The sequence below is a fragment of the Zonotrichia leucophrys genome, chromosome 4A, assembly GCF_028769735.1.
Source record: "Zonotrichia leucophrys gambelii isolate GWCS_2022_RI chromosome 4A, RI_Zleu_2.0, whole genome shotgun sequence".
Classification (NCBI taxonomy): domain Eukaryota; kingdom Metazoa; phylum Chordata; class Aves; order Passeriformes; family Passerellidae; genus Zonotrichia; species Zonotrichia leucophrys.
This window is the reverse complement of record NC_088174.1, coordinates 9816426-9833631: the sequence shown is the minus strand read 5'-3', so window position 1 is coordinate 9833631 and position 17206 is coordinate 9816426. Positions and strand designations below refer to the sequence as shown.

The following is a 17206-nucleotide window of genomic DNA, read 5'->3' as shown; positions in this document are numbered from 1 at the left end:
AGACTGTGAGGAAGAACAGGCAAGAGACAAGAACAGCTTCTTGGAGGGTGCTACCACAGTCACTCAAAAGCCACCTGAAAACTAGACTGTGCTTAACAAGGTTAATGATGTTAGTGCATTTCTGTACTAATGAATCAACCTGTCACAATGTAAATTCATCATGCTTGGAAAAAGACAAACTGTTTTGTTTATATTTTCCAGTTTTTAAATATTCTTTATTTAACAATAGACTTACTTCACTTTCAACCAATTTTATTTACACACTGCAACAGTATCACTGTCACAGCATTACTGCAGTACAGCTGGAGGCCTGCCAGCACTTGTCGTTTCAACATATGAAATGTAGTGTTGCCAGGGAAATCCTGCTCTCTTTATTGTTCCTGATTTGCAGAGTTCCCCTTCCTTCCTGCTGACATCCCAGCTGCCCTCTCTGTCATGCATCTGACATTCCTTTTCATTTTTTAATAAAAAAGTAGGAAGAAATATTCACACATTAATACATGCTAATGTATCTCTTTCTCCTATTATTCTCAGTTAATTTTTGCTCAATTCCCAGAACCACACAATGAAACTCAACACTATGAAACCTCCAATGACAAAAAAAGAAAAAAGAAAAAAGGAAAGAACTGGGGAGTGGTTTCTCAGTAGACTGCATCTTTGAGTACCCCACTGTTCAAAGAAGACCAAGGCATACCTCATGTGGAGCACTGTGACCCAGTTTTTTCTTACTAGTGTGCAGCAGTTATTCTTAATTTATGTTCATTAGTTTCACTTAGTACATTCTGTGAAGCAATGCTATGACCATCAACTGGATGAAGCATGATAACAGTTATGGAGGTTTAGACATAATTCAGTTCAAGCAGAGGTGTCTCACATGTAGAATAAAGTAGCAACACTTTTATGAAGCTACAGGTACACCTCAAAGTATCTTCCAGGCTTGCTTGGTGAAATTAAAAGAAAACCCAGAAGAGGTCATATTCTTTAAAATCTAACTGCTCAAACAACATACAAAAAATTAAGGGCATTAATATGATCTGAGCTGTGTTTTGTTGTGTGCTTGGCTCTCACAATGTCTTTCAAGTCCCAAGTAAAACAACAGTTAATTACAACATTAATTAGAAATTACTTTAAACACTTAAGAGAGAGTCAAGAAAAAAAGATATTGAAATTAAAAAAGAAGTCCTAAAGATCATGTTAAAATTGCTCTCTACCTTGGTAATAAGAAATTAAAGTAATAAACCCCAAGAATCTGACATAAAGCTGTGAATGGATGAAACACCCCTTAGAATGTTCAAAGCATCATGTCTCTCACATTGATGTTTGGGAAGTTGTACAGTTCATCTGTAACTAGGGATGGTTTTGTGCTTCACTACCAACAAATCAGAATTTCAATAACAATTCATGTTAGCATTTCCCACTTTCTTCTACTTGAAGACAAGAAATAAAACACTTTCAAATATTAAAAGTAAAGAAAGAATAAAGACCACAGAATCTTGTTAAACAGTGCCAAATAGATGTGCATTGGTGCTATTCTGCCAAGTGAGTGGCATTACAGCAGTTACTGGCTCACTCTCTTTGAAGAAAGAACAAATTGTTAATTTAGAATTCTTTTCATTACCTGTAGTTCTGGAATAACAGTTCCTCTTTCAGGACAGGACCCTCCAAATGCTGTCAAGGGGGAAGGGAGTACAATTGGATTTGGACTGATAAAGCTACTGATGTCACAGGATGGTGTGTCTGACTCTGTTCTTTGCATTACAACTTTGTCTACAATGATAAATCTATTCCAAGGCAACCAAAGTGTTCTTTTTTCAGATATGAAAGGAGATCTGTCAAAAACTAGAGTGACAGAGATTCCTCCAACAGCCACAAGGTCAAAACTGAAAAAGAAAAAACAAATAGTTTTGTTTCTTTTTGGTTTTTTTTTTAAATCACATTACCACACCTTTCAATGCATCACAAAAACATTATATTCATTATTACAGCTCTTAATTTAGTATGTGAAATCATTCAAGTGTACATTCCTTGTATCCACAAAGAAGCTTTACCTCTGTGTGCTTTCTCCCTGTATGCAACAACACCAAGACACAGAGTTTCACTGTTACTTGGCCTCTCTCCCCTCTATTTATCTACTAGCATCAATACCAGTGAGCCATCTGTAACAAAACTGTCAACCCAGTTGCTTTGGTTTATATGAAAAGACATTCCTATCTCAGAAAAAGGATGCCACTCATCATGTATGCAGGAAGAGCATGCAGAATAAGAAAGCTTAAAGCCTGTTAGGCCATAGCTCTATGAACATAACCCTTTCCCTTCTTCTAAAAGCAGCAGGAGGATAAGGTTGAGTACACTGTGCATTTATCCTCCCTGCACAGGGTATGAAATTTTTGGGAAGGATGGTGATTAATTGCACTGAGAACTGAGTCAGCTCTTGAACACAAGGAGGGTGATCCTCTGGGAGGTAACTGTGAAGAACCTTTGGCACATCTGGATTGCAAAACAGTGGGATATAGAAGGTATGATGTACAGTCTCAATTTCCAGAGTTTCTGACATCCACAGTCAGGCAACACAAGGTAATATGTAAATAGCTACTTCACTCTCTGTATTACTGAATACATCTATTATGGAGGTTTTTGATGGTAACAAACTGTGATAAGAAGTCAGACTTAATTATGCATATCTCATCACATTTCCCAAATGACACCGATTACATTCACAGCAAAATACAGGTAGCATATTTTAATGCAACAACTTTATCCAGGCTAGTGTAAGGAGGAAATGATAATTACTAACTTTCAGTAGTGTGATTTGAAAGTCAATAAACCCAGGTGAAATAAATATGCACACTCCTTACTTCTATAAATTGGCAAAGCCAAACAAAAAAAATAATTGTGGAAACAGTGACAAATTGCAGCACTTTTTCCCTGCTGGAAGACAGCTTCAGATTTCCTGTAATTCACAATTCAGCCCAGGAAGATGAAGTCTTAAACTGCCCTTAAGAGCTTAATTGAAGTTCAGGAGCAAGTCATGACCCTATTGCAAATGGATGGCCAGCCCTCGAGGGCAATATAGAATATATTGAAACCTCACCTGCTTTGAGAACTGAACTCAGACCTGTGAGGGTGGGGAAGAAGGGAAGCCAGGGCTGGTTATGGAACAGCAATTTAACCATCTGCCTTTGGAAAAAGTCTGCTCCCACTTTTCCTTGTATGCCTCAGGTGATCAGCTAAAGAATTTGACTTCACTGACACCTCAATAAACTACTTGGATGATTCACACTTAACAACAACAAAAAAATGCAGAAGACAGGATATTTCCTGGAAAACCTGACTTGTGAAAATATTCCAATGTCAAGAAGGTACTGTTACAGCAGACCTGGCACATTTTGACTCCAGGAGTTTGAATGTCACTGTAGTTTTGTTGCAGTTTAGGTTTTTTTCTTCTCTTTCTTTGGTCCCTTCACTACAGAGAGCTCCAATCAACTGTGCTCCCAGAGCAGGCGGCCAGATGTCATCCTCAAGCCACACTGCGAACTGTGATGTCTATGAAAATTCTGTACATGAATAGAAGTTGGCAGATGGCCTTAACCACACAAACCTAACCAGTGGAGGATAATACATGAAAGCCTGACCTGCCATCCTGTCGACTGATGGTGTATCCATACTCATTGTGGTGCAGGAAACTGACGTTCACTCCAACCAAAGGTGTTCCATCAATTGCTACAACCTGGCCTCGGATGACACACGCCCGTCTGCAACAAGAAGAGTAGAAGGCAACAAGTTACAAACATGAGGAGGGTGAGAAAGACATTGATTACAGAAACTGGGCTGTGCTTTGGTCCCAAACAGACAAAACCACTTTGATATCAGAATGACTGCTGATTTTTGGAAGAGAAGTCATACAAGCCCAAAAGACTGATTTTAAAAAGCATTCTCTCATAAGGATGACACACAGACTCTCATGAACAGTTAGTATAGGGAGAATATGTTCCTGTTTACTCACATATTTTAGGGTACTATTTGCTCTGCCACTGAATGGCACTGCAAAGGTTTCACTGATAGTGTGATTTAGCTGGCTGCAGCTCTAGGGAGTGATGGTTTGTGAAAGGAAAGAATGAAACCTCATTCTCTACTGCTAGGTATAGGGCATTGCTGTCTATTAGAGAAAAGCTGAACTAATGTGATAAGGCAGTAGTGAGATACACTGGCTTCACAGAACTTCAGAAACTCATACAGGTAAATTCACAGGGTGCCTAATCAAGTGTAACATACATTTTTCTCCATCCCCCATCACATGTGATGCTATTCTGAATTCCCTCTGGGATGCATTGGACTTGCACCCACTTTCCACTTTATCCTCACATTCCAGTGAAGAGGGTGGAACATGGCAGCACAGCAGAAAACATCAAAGTCAATGGACAGGAAAGTGAACTCATTACTAAGTGTGTCTAATCAGAGGCTAACAGGATCACAGAGTCATAGAAAATGAGAGCTGAAAGGAAATACAAGACTTTATCTTGTCCATTCCTTTGCCTCAGGTTAGATCAACTATGCCTACATCAGTCCAGACAGATGCTTGTCTGACTCTATAAGCTCACCAAGTCACCCATTCCAATGCCTCTGCATGAGTGCTCTACTCATGGTAAGTTCTTCCTACTGTCCAATTTGAACTTTCACTGTTGTCCTTTCAGACCATTGCTTTCACCTAAGTCACAGAAATGGTGAAGAAATTACTCTTTTTCTTGGCTTTGGTTTTTTACCTATCTGAATAAAGAAACATAAAAGAATTAGGTCTCCTAAGGATGAGAAGACAGACATAAAATATCCTTATGATGTAGATTAGGACCCAGTGGGATTTTCTAAGGGCTTACACAGCTACGTTCAACTGAAATTCCTCCCAGTCATTTTGCCCTGGGCTGTCAGCTACACCACACCTCCACTGGCTGAGCCAACCCAGATCCTGGAAACTCATGAAACTACTGCAGCTATTTCCTGGAACTGCAGTTTGAGATAATGAAGTGAACAGTGTATGCAAAAGTCTTTTACTAACATTAAGACATTTAGGGTCGAAACCAATGCAATACTTATGAAGTGAACTGGCATTAATTACTCAATATAAATGACAAGCATAAATTTAGGCATTGTTATGTTTCTTTCTTAACTTGAAAATTTGTGGCAAACCTCAAAAGACACATCCACTGCACAGTGAATGTGTGATCTAAAGGAAAAAACTTAATAGCTCCTTAGACAAAAATTATTTAGGAGTCTACATATGAATTTTAAAAATATACCCAGAGAGATTAATTGACCATGATCCAATGAAATCATATGCAGAAATTGGAGAACATAAATTTCTGAAAATTTTGACATGCTTTTTAATATCCCATTCTCCCAAGCCACTAACAGGACACTGATTTATCACCATGATATCATCAAACCCATCTGACTATGACTTGAGAAAACACAACTGGTAAAAATTAACCTCTTTGCCACTACAGCATTCACCACAGTTGCTAATAGGAATTCCATGCTACCAGGCCATGAAAAGACGCTGATAAATCCTAGAGGAATGGGAGATGCTGCATTACTGCTAATATGCAAAACAAGAGTTCTGATTTATCACCTGCTTTGTTTCCTACATAAAGTAAATGGGTTGTGGCCCTATTTGTGGCCCAAAATCTGCTGCTCCACTGAAGGCAATTGAGCTCCTGTTTGTCTCAACAGACTCACAAGACTCACTCAAAAGAACACCCAGGTCCAATTACTCTGATTTCTTAGAGCAGATAATACTTCTTTATATTATTTTCCTGTATTTCTAACATCAACAGATGTGCATTTTCTTTTCTAATACCTTTATTAATGCACTCCATATATTTACAACACACTTAGGTGTGAGAGTGAGACCCCTTGGAGTAATCATTATTCAGTGCATTATTCTTGCACTCCTGTTTGTTCATTCCACACAGACCAGTCTTCTGACGCTACTCTGTCCTCATATTTTATCAAGCACACAGATTTGTACGATAAAAGCTCATCAAAATCTCCATCCATGGTCTTTTTTTCCTTTACTCATTCACTTTACTTCCCATAATTCATAAATAATATTAAGAGACTTATCTTTCAACATTCTCCATTTTATTCATCATATTTTACAAGCCACACATATTTACGGTATGTGATAAAGACATATAAACCTCATTATTCTCCATTTGTCTGTACTGAATTGTCTTTCTAATCTCTTAGATTTTAAATGTCCTAAGCCTGCCTCTGTGCTCCTACATTTGTCCTCATTATTTAATGTCTCTTTATGACCTATTCTGAGTTGAAGAGTCTTCTCTGGCCTCTTTTTGAATTACCAGAACCTACTAAATCTTTGACTAAGCATTTGATCAGAATTAGCTTTAATTCTGGCATTTACTGCAGCTATGAAAACATTTTTCAGTTCCTTCATGACCAGCACGAGTTACCTCCAAGGCTCAGGAGGTAACCAGGAGCCCCCCAGCTGGTTTCCCTTTGTTTCCCAGTGCCCTGGCAGCTGACAGAGCACACCCCACATCCCCAGGCAGGTTCCCTGCTGCTCAGAGAACACCTCAGTTCCTTCCCTCACAGAGCTTTTAGAGCACGTTCCCTGCAGCTCTGCTGCTCAGAGCACACCTCAGTTCCTTCCCTCACAGAGCTTTTAGAGCATGTTCCCTGCAGTGATGTCCCTTCATAGTCAGCTGCCACTTCACGCTTCCTTGCCTCAACATCCATCCTCTTCCCAGATGAGCTGGAGGCCTTGCTACCACTCACTGCTTCTCTTCATTTGAGCAGAGAAACCTCTAAAGATCATGATGTCTCCTCAATGCACTGTACTTTCTGCCTCTAAGACTTATTCCACACTCTTGTGACTGCCCTGCTTTGCTTTCTCACGGGGGATAACTTGTACTATGTGTCCAACAGCCACCTATTTGTGATGATTGCATAAGCTCAGACCTAAGGCTTTCCAAGTTGTTTTAACTTGAAAGTCAGTGCAAAAATGTCTTTTCTAATTTGGTGAAGCTGGGCAAGAACATGCCCCTGATAAGCTGCCTTAGTGTTTTCAAATGCATTAAAAATGTTCCCAGTCCCCTGGCAAGCTGTACTAAATCTGCAACTCCAGAGGGAGCAGTTGGCTTTTTGAGAGAAAGCTGAGATTCCCACGGGTTGCAGGTGGCCTAAAAGTAGAATTCCTCTATCAATGCTTCATGGGTCATTCCATGAGCAACTGAGGAACTCACTACTCTGTGGATCTCAGGTCTCTGCTGTGAGGCAGTTTGTTTGACATCTCTAATTTAAAATATGAACAGAAGTTTAAATGTTAGATGTATTATTTCAGTACTTGTGAAGTATTTTATTATTTTACCATCATTCTGCCTTGCTCTGCTGCTACTTACCTGCTATTTTTTGCATGCTAAGTTTCCAATAATCACCTCAGGCTGAGACATTAGGCTCAGATATGGAACTCTATCAAGCAGCTTGTGAATTTGCAAGTGTCACATTACCAGAAGATGTCATTTACTGTATTGCATTTCTGATTAAAATCTTCAATGAGAGAAATGAAGCTGAAGGCTAGTGAGGTACATTCGTTTCTTCCTGCTGACAATGTTGCTGTAAGCAGCATTTGAAGGGTAATTAATTCAGTACCATACACTGGACCCTTTTCGTGGGCAATTTACAGTGAGTCAAATAGCTTGCCAGCAGCATGCATTAAAACAAAAAAAAAAAAAACTCAGCAAAGAAACAAGCTAAAAACCTTCCTGAGAACAGAAGTTGACAAAAACATTATAATCTGCTACACCCTGCTAGATGCAGTAGGTTAAAACCATGCCTGATGTAAGCAAGTACATTTCCATTTATCCAGAATGTCTCTCATCTGCCTTTCAGCATGCCACAGTTTAAGTGGGAGTTTGTAAAAACCCAATGCATATGACATAGATTTGACATAACAAAAAGAAAAATGTTTTGCAGACATGTTGCCCCTTAACATTATTTTTGGTGTAGTATTTAGCTATTGCTCAAGCAACATCCTGACTGTACTGTATAAGCCAAATGATTAAATATTAGACCTAAGCTAAAGTCCAAGATGCAAATGCAGACGGATAGATGTCTCAGCAGGTGTCAGAACAGCTAGCTTTACTATTTCAGATTATTTGGAAAATTCCAGGATATGGCAGAGACCAAACATATCCAAGTATGAAGGACAGAGATAATCTTCACCATTTTTGACAGCTTTCCAAGATCTAATCAACATCATTTTGTCTCCAGCCAGATTCATGCAAACATCACTCATACTAGAGTTCCACTGACCTGTGGTACAGTAAAACACTGCACAATGTCATTTGAATCAGAAGACTGAAAACACTGGGTAGATGTCTCTTCCTTAATGCTCCTAATGGCCTCAGAGATTTCTTGTAAAGGGAAATGAAAAAAAAAAAAGGCAGATAGGGCTTTGCAAAATTGGAGCAAAAGTGGGAATGGATGGCAGTACTCTAAAATAAATACATGCCATTATTCCATCCAATCCTTCCAACATTTCATGCTGTACCACCAATGCTATAAAATCAGTGCCATTGCAGGCAGCCACGAGTTAATATCATCTGCCTGGACACAACCTTTTCAGCAACAGCCCAAAGGAGATTAAAACCCCTCAAGCATTCTTTCTAGATCGCAGATTTCTGATGTTTTTTACTGTAGCAGCAGTTGTCTTTCTGTATTTTTTTCAGTAATCTTAATTCCCAGGAGAAGAACCGACACAAGATGATAGTCAGATTGGCAATGTCAGAGGAAGATTTTTGAACAGAAGCACAACAGTTTAGCTATTGCCTCTTTCTAAAACCCTGCTTATCTCTTATCCTTGAGTAAAATTCTGGCAGTTTTTAATAACATTTGACTTCTGGATGAACAATATTTCAACAGCCTGGAAGACTCAAGGATCCAGCAAAGTGTGGACTGAGGAACCCTTTGGGGTGCCCAGTACATTGCAGATTGATGTTGACAAACCTCAGGGGAGACAGCACAGCACAAATCTCCAGGCACTGCCCTGACTCCTAAGATGCAGCCACCCCCATCTGAATCCCAATGATCTTCTCAAAATAACTATGAATTTGTCTACAGTGGGAGGAAATGGTATCTGGGGTGTCAGAGATACACCAATGCCAGCAGAGTCCTGCTCCTCAGTGGCAGGAAGCCAGAAGCTGTGGTGAGAGCGTGCTGCTGCTTGCACATGGGACTTCACTGCTCTTCAGTCTTCAAAGGCATGGCAGGTAACAGAGTAAAGAAATGAAATACTCAGAAACAGCTTTTAAATCCAAGTTAAATCCCATCAATGATAGCTTTAAAAGATCAATTCCTTATATCTATAAAAGCACGTTGATGGGATTATGTACAATCTGGCTGCTAACATTTGCAGTGTCACAGAACACTGTACAGGCAACTTGAGCACTCACCTCCTCTCTGGAAACTCCCCACTGTCAGGCATTTTGATGAGGAAATTTTTTCAGTGGTGACTTTTGGTTTAAACAGCATAAAAAGCCAGCCAAAGACCCTGCCCCAAGTACAGAAGCCTGATTCATAAGTGCAACACCCCAAGAGACCCACCAGTGGCAGGTGGGTGCATCTCATGGAGTTCATCTTCATGGCCTATTGCTCTACATATTTATAACATCCTGTTACAGTATTGATAGTGATTAAATGTTTAGGTATTTCAGATCAATAATGATGGTTTACAAATTTACTTTATTAAAAATTAATGCTGAAGAAAAAAGTGAACTGAATTTGTGTGCAGGATTGTGTTGAGGTTGTAAACTAAGTGCTGTGTAGGGTGAAAATAAAAAATTCTTATGTGCTTATTACTGGAACATGGTTTATCTAATGCAGGGGCCTAGTTGACAGGGTAACAGTCAGGTGATGTGGATGATTTGTGGATCTCTTTGTCAGCATGTAAGTTATAGCTTCCCAAGTGAACTGCAGCATAAAAACTTATGTGCCCCTCTACTTCAAATGTTCAAGAAAATATGTGTTACCAGGTTTTCTGAGTGAGTAAGTGCCCTTTTTCTACTGCACAGTTCCCTCCTGTTAAAGGGCAAAGCCAATCTCACAAACACTCAGGAATCACTCCACTCTTTGCATGATAACCTGCAGCACAAACCAGTAAACTCCACACTGCTTTATCAAGGTGTAGCAAAACCAAGGAAGTTTTTAAATTTATGTAAGTGACACATATTAAATTCATTGCACTGTAAATACCAATCAAATTGTACTGGGCAGAAAGGTGACTGAAGACAACAGATGTGAATCCAATTTGTCCTTCTGCATCCTGCCATTACGTATGCACAGTGGGAAGGGCTGAACTTCCTCTGCTGATTTTACAAGTGTGAGACAACTTACCTTTCACAACAGTCACTCTTGTTAATAACAGCAGAAGAGTGTGTTGGTGGGACACTTCCATCAACCAGACAGGCAGCAACAACAATCTGATAACCAAGATCCTCAGCTGTTGGGACTTTAAAGTTTGCTATCCTCTTAAGTATTTTATGAGCACTGGCAAAAAATTTTCAGCTACCCAGGTATCCCCATTTTTTCCTGGTTAAATAATTAAATTGCAATTCTCAATATTCGGAAAGTCTTTCATTTAAAAGAAGACTCACCTGCTCTCAAAGGAGACATCTCCTGGGATTACATGAGTGCTTTCCTTCCCAATAAGGAACCTGATTCGATCATAGAAGAGCCTTGGAGGATGCTGAGAGAAGGGTGGTTGGCTGTGCTGGATAAGGTCAAGGGGATCAGGTGAACCCTGGCAGAGAGGGCTGGAGTAACAATTGCTTTGCTGACAGCAGTCAGGGTCTACACAGTCTGTCAAGCCATCTAAAATGGAAAGAATGGAAACTTCAGGAAATTGAGCAGTTCTGAGAATAAAGCATTTATTATCAGAGAGCACAGGAGGGATGTAATCAATGTGAAGGCATGCTGATTATGACACAGTCACATTCAATAAAGCATGCTTAGTCCAGGAGGGTTATTTGTCTGTCATTAACACTGTATCACCTCACCAAATCCTCACTCAGTGAGAAAACAGAGCCTATAACTAAGTGAAAAGGGAAGAGCAGGACAGTGTTCCCTGCAGACCAGGCAGAAGAAAGTCACCACACTTCACCTGCCAGTGCAATGTGACCCACACTGTGCAGCTGCTCCCTCCAACAGCCCTTCACTGTCAGCACTGCCTGGTCACCCCAGGTGGGACATCCACTCACTACCCAGCCCTCAGTAACGAGGCCTGAAATTTACCCAATTCTCCTAAGTGTCCCCACTGCAGAAAAAACTGTATTTCTTATAGTTGTTTAACTTCTGCTTTAAGCCCTATAGTAGTTTTACAAGTGGTTTAGGATATTTACATTTCATTTATTGGTTGCAATACCAGAATGATCCAGAAAGAGCATAATTGTAACTACACTCCTGCAGCTGATACATGAATACACACCTAGATTCAGGCTCTATCCCACTGACCAGACAGTTACAGTCCTCTCTATAGATGTTTGCACCATGGAAGCAAATTTGGAAAGTGAAAATAAAGCTACTTCTCCTCTGTCCACTTTCAAGTATGAAAAATAGAAGAAATAATAGATTTTTCTAGAAATCTCCATTTCTTCATGAACAAATTTGCAGCAACACTTGCAGGTGAAATTAAGTTACTTAAATATCTAAAGCTTATGATGAAAATTGAAACACTGAAGCGCATCTAAATTAAGCACCTAAATAAAACTTAAAATTGGGCTTGGACTATTGACATTTAATTGTTTCTATCAGCAGCTTAGATTGTCTAAATTGGCTAAATTACATACTCAATCAGAAACAGATTTAATAGGAGGTGGTAAAATGTCCAACAATCTTTTTCAACATCCACTGTATGACTTAGCAGCTGTGTTGCTTGCATCTAAAGCAAGATAAAGGCGTGTTATCCTTCAACAAAGACATTTTGTATTTGTAACAAGGTTGGTCTGAATAAATGCAGAGTCATCACATCACTGTATGGATCTCCCTTGTATTGAAATTGGAATGCTATAGGATCAACATACCGTTGATATTTCAGATATTTTGTTGATACTGTCAGATATTTCACTTCATGCTTTGACTTTCTCTGTTCTGTTTGTACCAACACTTTGAAGTCTATCAAACTGCACCTCAGGGGTGCTCTTGGAGGGAGCAGGGGAGCTCCTGGAGTTTTGTTGTTGGCTTTAATGAGTGCAAGACCAATCCCCAGCCAAGCCTACTGCTTTCTCAACAGAGCCCTGTGTGAATGCTCAGTAAATGGCAGCATAAAACATTCACTTTGAAAAGAAAGCAAAAGCCCTTCTACAGAACAAACACATATAATGAAATGGGCTTTCCTGGCATCTGAAAATCCTTACCTGACCTAGAGCAAGATAATTGCTTGCCTAAGCAAAAAAAATATTAACAAATCTATCCTCTGCAACTGGGAAATCACAGATAGAGCTATTTTTTGTAAAGATGAGCCAAGGGCAACTGTAGATAGCTAGCAACAATAATCTAGGACCCTCAGCTCCAGCAGAGCTGGCATGGCTACAGGTCAGTGCGTGCTTGCCACATTCCCCAAATCCTGGAGACAACAGGCATTTGCCAGCAGCAGAAGAATAACTTCACAGGGCAATGTTGAGTTTATTGACTTTGAGTGTAGAAGTCACTTTATATTCAGGAAAGCCTAGGAAGCAACTGAAATCTGCTGGGAAGTCAGGAAGCTGAAACAATAAGAGGCCTCCAGTCTAAACAAAAGCACACTGGAAGGGATGGAGGAGTTCACAACATAAACCAGAGTCTTTTTCAGTGTGCTCTGATAGGAAAAAAAGTGTTTTGAGTTGAAACTTGAAGAGCATGCTTGGAACTGCAAGGAAAAAATATTGTTTCATCTATCTTTTGTCCAAGGAATGAAGCTCTCTGTATTCTTAATAAGAACTGAAAAGCATCAAGCTACAGATGCTTTTCAGCAGAGCATCCAAGACTACAAATATGAGAGAATTCTACTAGATGTGAAAATGTCATAAAGACATTGAAATCTCTTCCTGTGGTTTATACTGGTAGTTGCTCTGCCAGGGGAAGGGTTATGGCAGTGACAAGTCTTGCTCAAGGAATCAACTAATTTTCTGGAAGATATCAATTTCCACAAGCTCACCACTGTCTACCTAAGAAACCTGACAAACTTTGGTCAAGCAGATTTTGTGCCAATCAAAAAAAAAAAAAAAAAAAGGAGCACTTATTTCAGAATAACAGTATCCATGGGGAAGCTGTTTTGGAGTCATTTATTTCACTCTAGCAATTCTGATTAATTTTTTTCCTTGTCAACAAGCTATTAGATGTGGGAACTGAGCTGACCTGATTCTCTAATATATGTAAGAAATTAAAGTGAGAGGTCACAGATTATTAGAATATGAAGGTCTGCCTAGGAAAGAAACAGCTACAAAAATAAGACTTAACTATTTTGGTTTTTCTAAGAGAGTCCTCATTTTCCTCTGCTTCAGTCAAGAGCTTACATACCTGGTGACAACACAGGGCATTCAGGCTGGACACAAAAAGAAACCAAGGAAAGGGAAAGCAGTTTTCCATCTTCCAGTCAGACTCAATTTTTCTCTTTTCTTTGCAGTTTACTTGTCAGCAACAAGACTGCCTTATAAACTCTTCCAGATTGTGCTAATGGAGTTATTCTGGTTTGAATTACTTGCACCTGGTTTCATTTGCCTCTTCAGCCTCCCAGGGCTACAATAGGGAAGGTTTCCCATTAGGAGGGTGTGAAGTCCCAGAAGCACATGTGAACAAGTCATTTTGAGACTGGTGTGAGCCCTAACAGCACTACAAATGTATGAAGTGCTGGATTCAGCAGGAACAGCTTACAGGCAACAAAGGCTACAAAGTCATCAGAGAAAGAAACTGCTACCCAAAATGCAAAGGAGCAGGGTTCTAGGTCACACACCATCATTCGTGGGCTCTCTTTCTCTCTCATGGTGTTTTTTTTTTTTTAAATATTTTGATTGATCAATGGGAATTTATTTCAATCTCCTTTCAGAACCATGCAGAATGAAAGAGAAGACATGTTAGGCTCAGAGAAGATGCTTCATGGGCAGTAAGGCAAGAAGTGCAGAAGCAGCAGCTTCTCTATGCACCATTAAAATCATGTACTTGGCCCAGACTGCTGTGTGTATTTTAGGATAATTAACTACAATTATCTGAATAATGAAATTCCAGCTTTTCTCCAAACAACCAAAATTTAGAAGAGAAACTGACTTCCATAGAACTTAAAAATATTTTAATCATTTTGTGAAGAAGTAAAATAATAAAACACCTGTTTCAGGGCAAACAGGGAACTCTAAAGCCGAAACAAAATCTTTTTTCCTCTCTAGGCTCATTCAAGACATTCGTTTTAAATTAAATTATTTAAAAGAAAAAAGTAAGAAAATCCAAATCTAAGACCTCAAAAGAAAACTCCTATAATTTAGCACAATATCCATCAAAATGAGCCAGGCAAACCAAGCTGGTACAGAATCACAAGCTACATATGGAGGGAGGTCGTGATAATGCAAATTGTATTAATAAGTGCACATGAGGACAAAATTTTCAACAAGCCAATCCTATTTGAAATTAGATTTTTAATCCAGGAGAATAACCCAGGGGAAAACAACCCCAAATAAATCTTGTTTATAAACTATATTGTCAAATTCATGCACTTGAAAATGCTACAAATACATTAGTCAGTTTGCAACCAGTGGTCACAATTTTAGTTAAATTTCCGTATCAGGAACCAACTATTAAAAAGCTCACTGTGTCAGCAAATCAGCAGGGTTTCTTTTAAATCTCAGGAGACAACAGCCAGGAATATGAACAAACTACTACAAACAGCAAACATTGTAATTCATACAGCAGGAGATCCTTGTATACTGAAGTTTTTACTGTCAATTACCCCAAAGAGCATCACAGCATAGGCGCAGACTAAAATGTATTACAGATGTGTAAATGGTTTTGGTTTGTTATTAGCATTTTAAAATTTATTTTATATGAAAGACAGGCACATTCACAGTACACTATAGACTTATATAATAAAGTGATTTACATTTTGATGAATCTGAAATTATGGCTTCCCATCCTCCAGGTACTTTCTTTTGTATGCAAGGATAATGACGAACTGGGATTTTTGTTTTGAAAGTGAATTAGAAAATTAGAATATGTTTAATATTACTGCTAAAACAGAATTTACAAAGATCAACTTCAAGATAGAAAGCACTTCATAGTACTGTTCAATAATTTAAACAACCTCAAAGTGAAGGCAGAGCATGCCAAAACAAGTTCCTCTGTTTTCAGTCACAGCACTCCTATCTGCATTGCAATAGATCACAGAACTAGGACAAGATTTTCCCATTCCTTTGCTGGGAAATAGATTTTTTCAGGAAGCCTTCTATAAGGAATGATATTAATATTTATTGGGTCAGGACTGTGTGTCAATGGAATCACACACAGTTTTCCATCAAACAAAGTACATTTTCTTGCTAATACATTTATATATATATATATTCCTTCTTCTATATGATGGAAGGGATGTCACAAGTGCTGTGAAATTATTTCCACAGCCATGCTTCTGCTACAGCCATAGCAGGCTCATGTTGTGCTTGGTGCAGCACATTTTCTCATGTACACAAGAGATATTGGGCAGCAATCTCTCTTCTACAGGCATGATCACCTTCAGCAGCCAGAAAAATTGGCAATGGACCTGTGGCTATGGACCTACCTCTCCACTGGCTACCTTCCAGCAATATATATCTCTCTACTTTCTATGTCTGGAAAAATGCTGCACAGTGAGTGCATTTCATATGTTTTGCATTTGAGCTTTCCATGTGCTGCAGAATACTTGTGTTATCTTTAAAATAAAATAACAGTTGGAAACAAAAAAGGCATTTTGTCAGCTCTAAGTTAATTGCAAGAACATTGAACAAGTCATATACTCTGTGCCTGATACAAACACCTGTCACCTACTTTTCAAATCCCAGCATCTCTATTCTTCTCAACCACCCTTGTAGTACTTGCAATTCATGAGCACAAATATGGCAATATCATAATAGCTCACATCCCTGAAAAAGGATCTGTATCCACAGTTGGTACAAATTGTCTAGATACAATTTCAGGAGCACCCAAGGACAGTAGAGAGGCACTGCATGGGGACACTGGTAAGGGGACAAAGAACAAAAGGGTTCACACCAACAGCGGTGGCTTCCCTACCTCACCAGTGAAGCACACAACAACCTGCACAGCAGCTTCTTTTCTACTAAACCACTAAGACACTTCATTAACTGGCTTGAAAATGAAAAATTCAATCAGACTCTACCTCCCATGTTACTGATGTTAGTTATTTTAATAAACCATCCTCTATAATTAAATTCTGGTGAGGAAAACATAGCTAATTAGCAATAAAACTTACAATTGGTCTTCTTCTGCTTAAAAGTTCATTAAATGAGCAGAGCTCTCACCCTTTCAATATTTTTTCACCATGCAGAACATGTACCGAAATTAACTACCTGGTTCATGTAAACAAATAGATTTGAAGTTTTATGGTAATGTCAAAGCCAGAATACTACAAGAAGTGGTGTAGATGCTTATATGGTGCACAAACATGTATGCAGACATGCTCACAAACACATCCTAATGATGCACTTGCTCAGTGACACAAAAATCTAATCTCTAGATATGTTGTGCTTAGTTTTGGGCACCAGGATATAAAGCCATTAGAAAATGTCCAAAGCAGAGCTATAAAGGTGGTGAAAGCCCTCTAGGGGAAGCCCTAAGAGGAACATCAGAGGTCACCTGGCTTGTTCCTGGAGGAGACTGAGGAAGACCTCACTGTGGTCTTCAACACCTGCAGAGGGACAGGCACTGATCCCTCCTCTCTGGTGACCAGTGACAGGACTCGGGGGAACACCATGAAGCTGTGTCAGGGAGGTTTAGGTTGTATTTTAGGAAAAGGTTCTTCACCAAGAGGGTGGTAGGACACTGGAACAGGCTCTCCTGGAAAGCTGCAACAGCACAAAACCCGACAGAGTTCAAGAAGTGTTTGGATTATACTCTTAGATACATGGTGTAATTTTTGGGGCTGTCCTGTGCACAGTCAGGGGCCACACTTGGATGATTCTTGTGG

General features: G+C 39.3%; 1 protein-coding gene across 5 annotated transcripts in view; it reads right to left on the bottom strand.

Annotated features, from left to right (window-relative positions):
• TENM1 (teneurin transmembrane protein 1) overlaps positions 1 to 17206 on the bottom strand; it is a 774924-nt gene that overhangs the window by 73436 nt on the left and 684282 nt on the right. For all 5 annotated transcript variants that reach the window (XM_064713345.1, XM_064713344.1, XM_064713346.1 and 2 more), the window contains 3 exons: positions 10668 to 10884; positions 3633 to 3752; positions 1619 to 1880 (listed from right to left, as the gene is read on the bottom strand). In XM_064713345.1, coding sequence (XP_064569415.1) covers positions 1619 to 1880; positions 3633 to 3752; positions 10668 to 10884 — 599 coding nt within the window. The remainder of the gene's footprint in view (positions 1 to 1618; positions 1881 to 3632; positions 3753 to 10667; positions 10885 to 17206) is intronic.